The following is a 1,188-nucleotide window of genomic DNA, read 5'->3' as shown; positions in this document are numbered from 1 at the left end:
CATACACACATTTTCTCTCTCTCTCTAGCTACCCCTCTCTTGGTCTCTCTCTCTCTACCTCCCCCCCTCTCTCTCTGTCTCACTCACACACACACACACACAAACACAAACAAACACAGACACACTCACACACACACACACACACACACACACACACACATACACACACACGACTTACTAAAAGCGGAACTCCCCCACCGCGGTGCTAGCTCCCCCGAACCAAGGTATGTTGTCAGCAGTCCACGAGTCGCATGACATGCCACGGCACTTGCGCTGAATAGCAATGAAGACTCTTGGTTTAGTTTTAGTAAGTGTTTTACGGCACTTGCGACACATTAATGTCATATAACTGCCAAATATTAGTGGTGTTACAAGAGAGTAACAAACACAAAAAAGAAGGAGGAGAAATTATTATAAGGATGATAGATGATTGATAGGAAAGAAGGAACAAACCACACGAGAGCACCCGCCAAGCACCCACAGTTTTGAGTCTGATGAGCTTAAGTTCCATTGGCAAAAAGTGATGAGAGAATCAAATTCAACCAATCTGTAATAAATAAACAATAAATGTATAGATAGCTGAAGAAGAAAAAAGTTACGCTTAGTTTAAAAAAGACAAAAAATATATTAGAGGGATATGCTGAAAATGGCGAACTAAAGATTTCGTTGGCACACATATTTTGTTTCTAGCACCTCACAGAGGATGCCTAAAAATTAAGGTCATAGAACAGGCACGGGAAAACTACGCCTATAATTTTTTGTCCCAATACATTATAAAAAAAGCAACATGGGCAAACGTGTAAAGTTTGCTGGCCGAGTTTAGTGGTTTGTGAATAGCTATTATTACGAAGTGACTATTTATCCGAAAGCACGGGAAAATAAACTTGACCTCTTTCTGTTCTCCAGATTTTTTTGATATTTGAGACTATTTCGACGTCATCTTTCATTCTGCCATTCTGCGAGGACTGGGAGGAAGCATTTTTTTGCATTGAGCTAAAGATTTTTAAATGTCTGAATATTCAGATACTTCAATTATTGTGGTTAGGGCAACGTTCCCGGACAATACTTCATTTGAAAAGGACTTCAAAAGGTACTGCGAGAAAACAAGACTGCTCGACTTTGGCATGTAAAAAAAAAATCTCTTCACGCCCACCCCCACCACCACCCGTTCAAACATTACACACGCTC

The 1,188-nt window shown here is 40.5% G+C and overlaps 1 protein-coding gene across 1 annotated transcript in view; it reads right to left on the bottom strand.

The window, feature by feature from the left end:
* Positions 1–1,188, bottom strand: part of LOC101858141 — a gene marked incomplete at its 3' end in the record, with an annotated part of 55,210 nt that overhangs the window by 17,368 nt on the left and 36,654 nt on the right. The window contains 1 exon segment of the mRNA XM_013089708.1: positions 179–273. Coding sequence (XP_012945162.1) covers positions 179–273 — 95 coding nt within the window.

Source organism: Aplysia californica, unplaced genomic scaffold, assembly GCF_000002075.1.
Source record: "Aplysia californica isolate F4 #8 unplaced genomic scaffold, AplCal3.0 scaffold01022, whole genome shotgun sequence".
NCBI lineage: Eukaryota > Metazoa > Mollusca > Gastropoda > Aplysiida > Aplysiidae > Aplysia > Aplysia californica.
The sequence above is the reverse complement of the archived record's forward strand: the minus strand, read 5'-3'. Positions and strand labels throughout refer to the sequence as shown.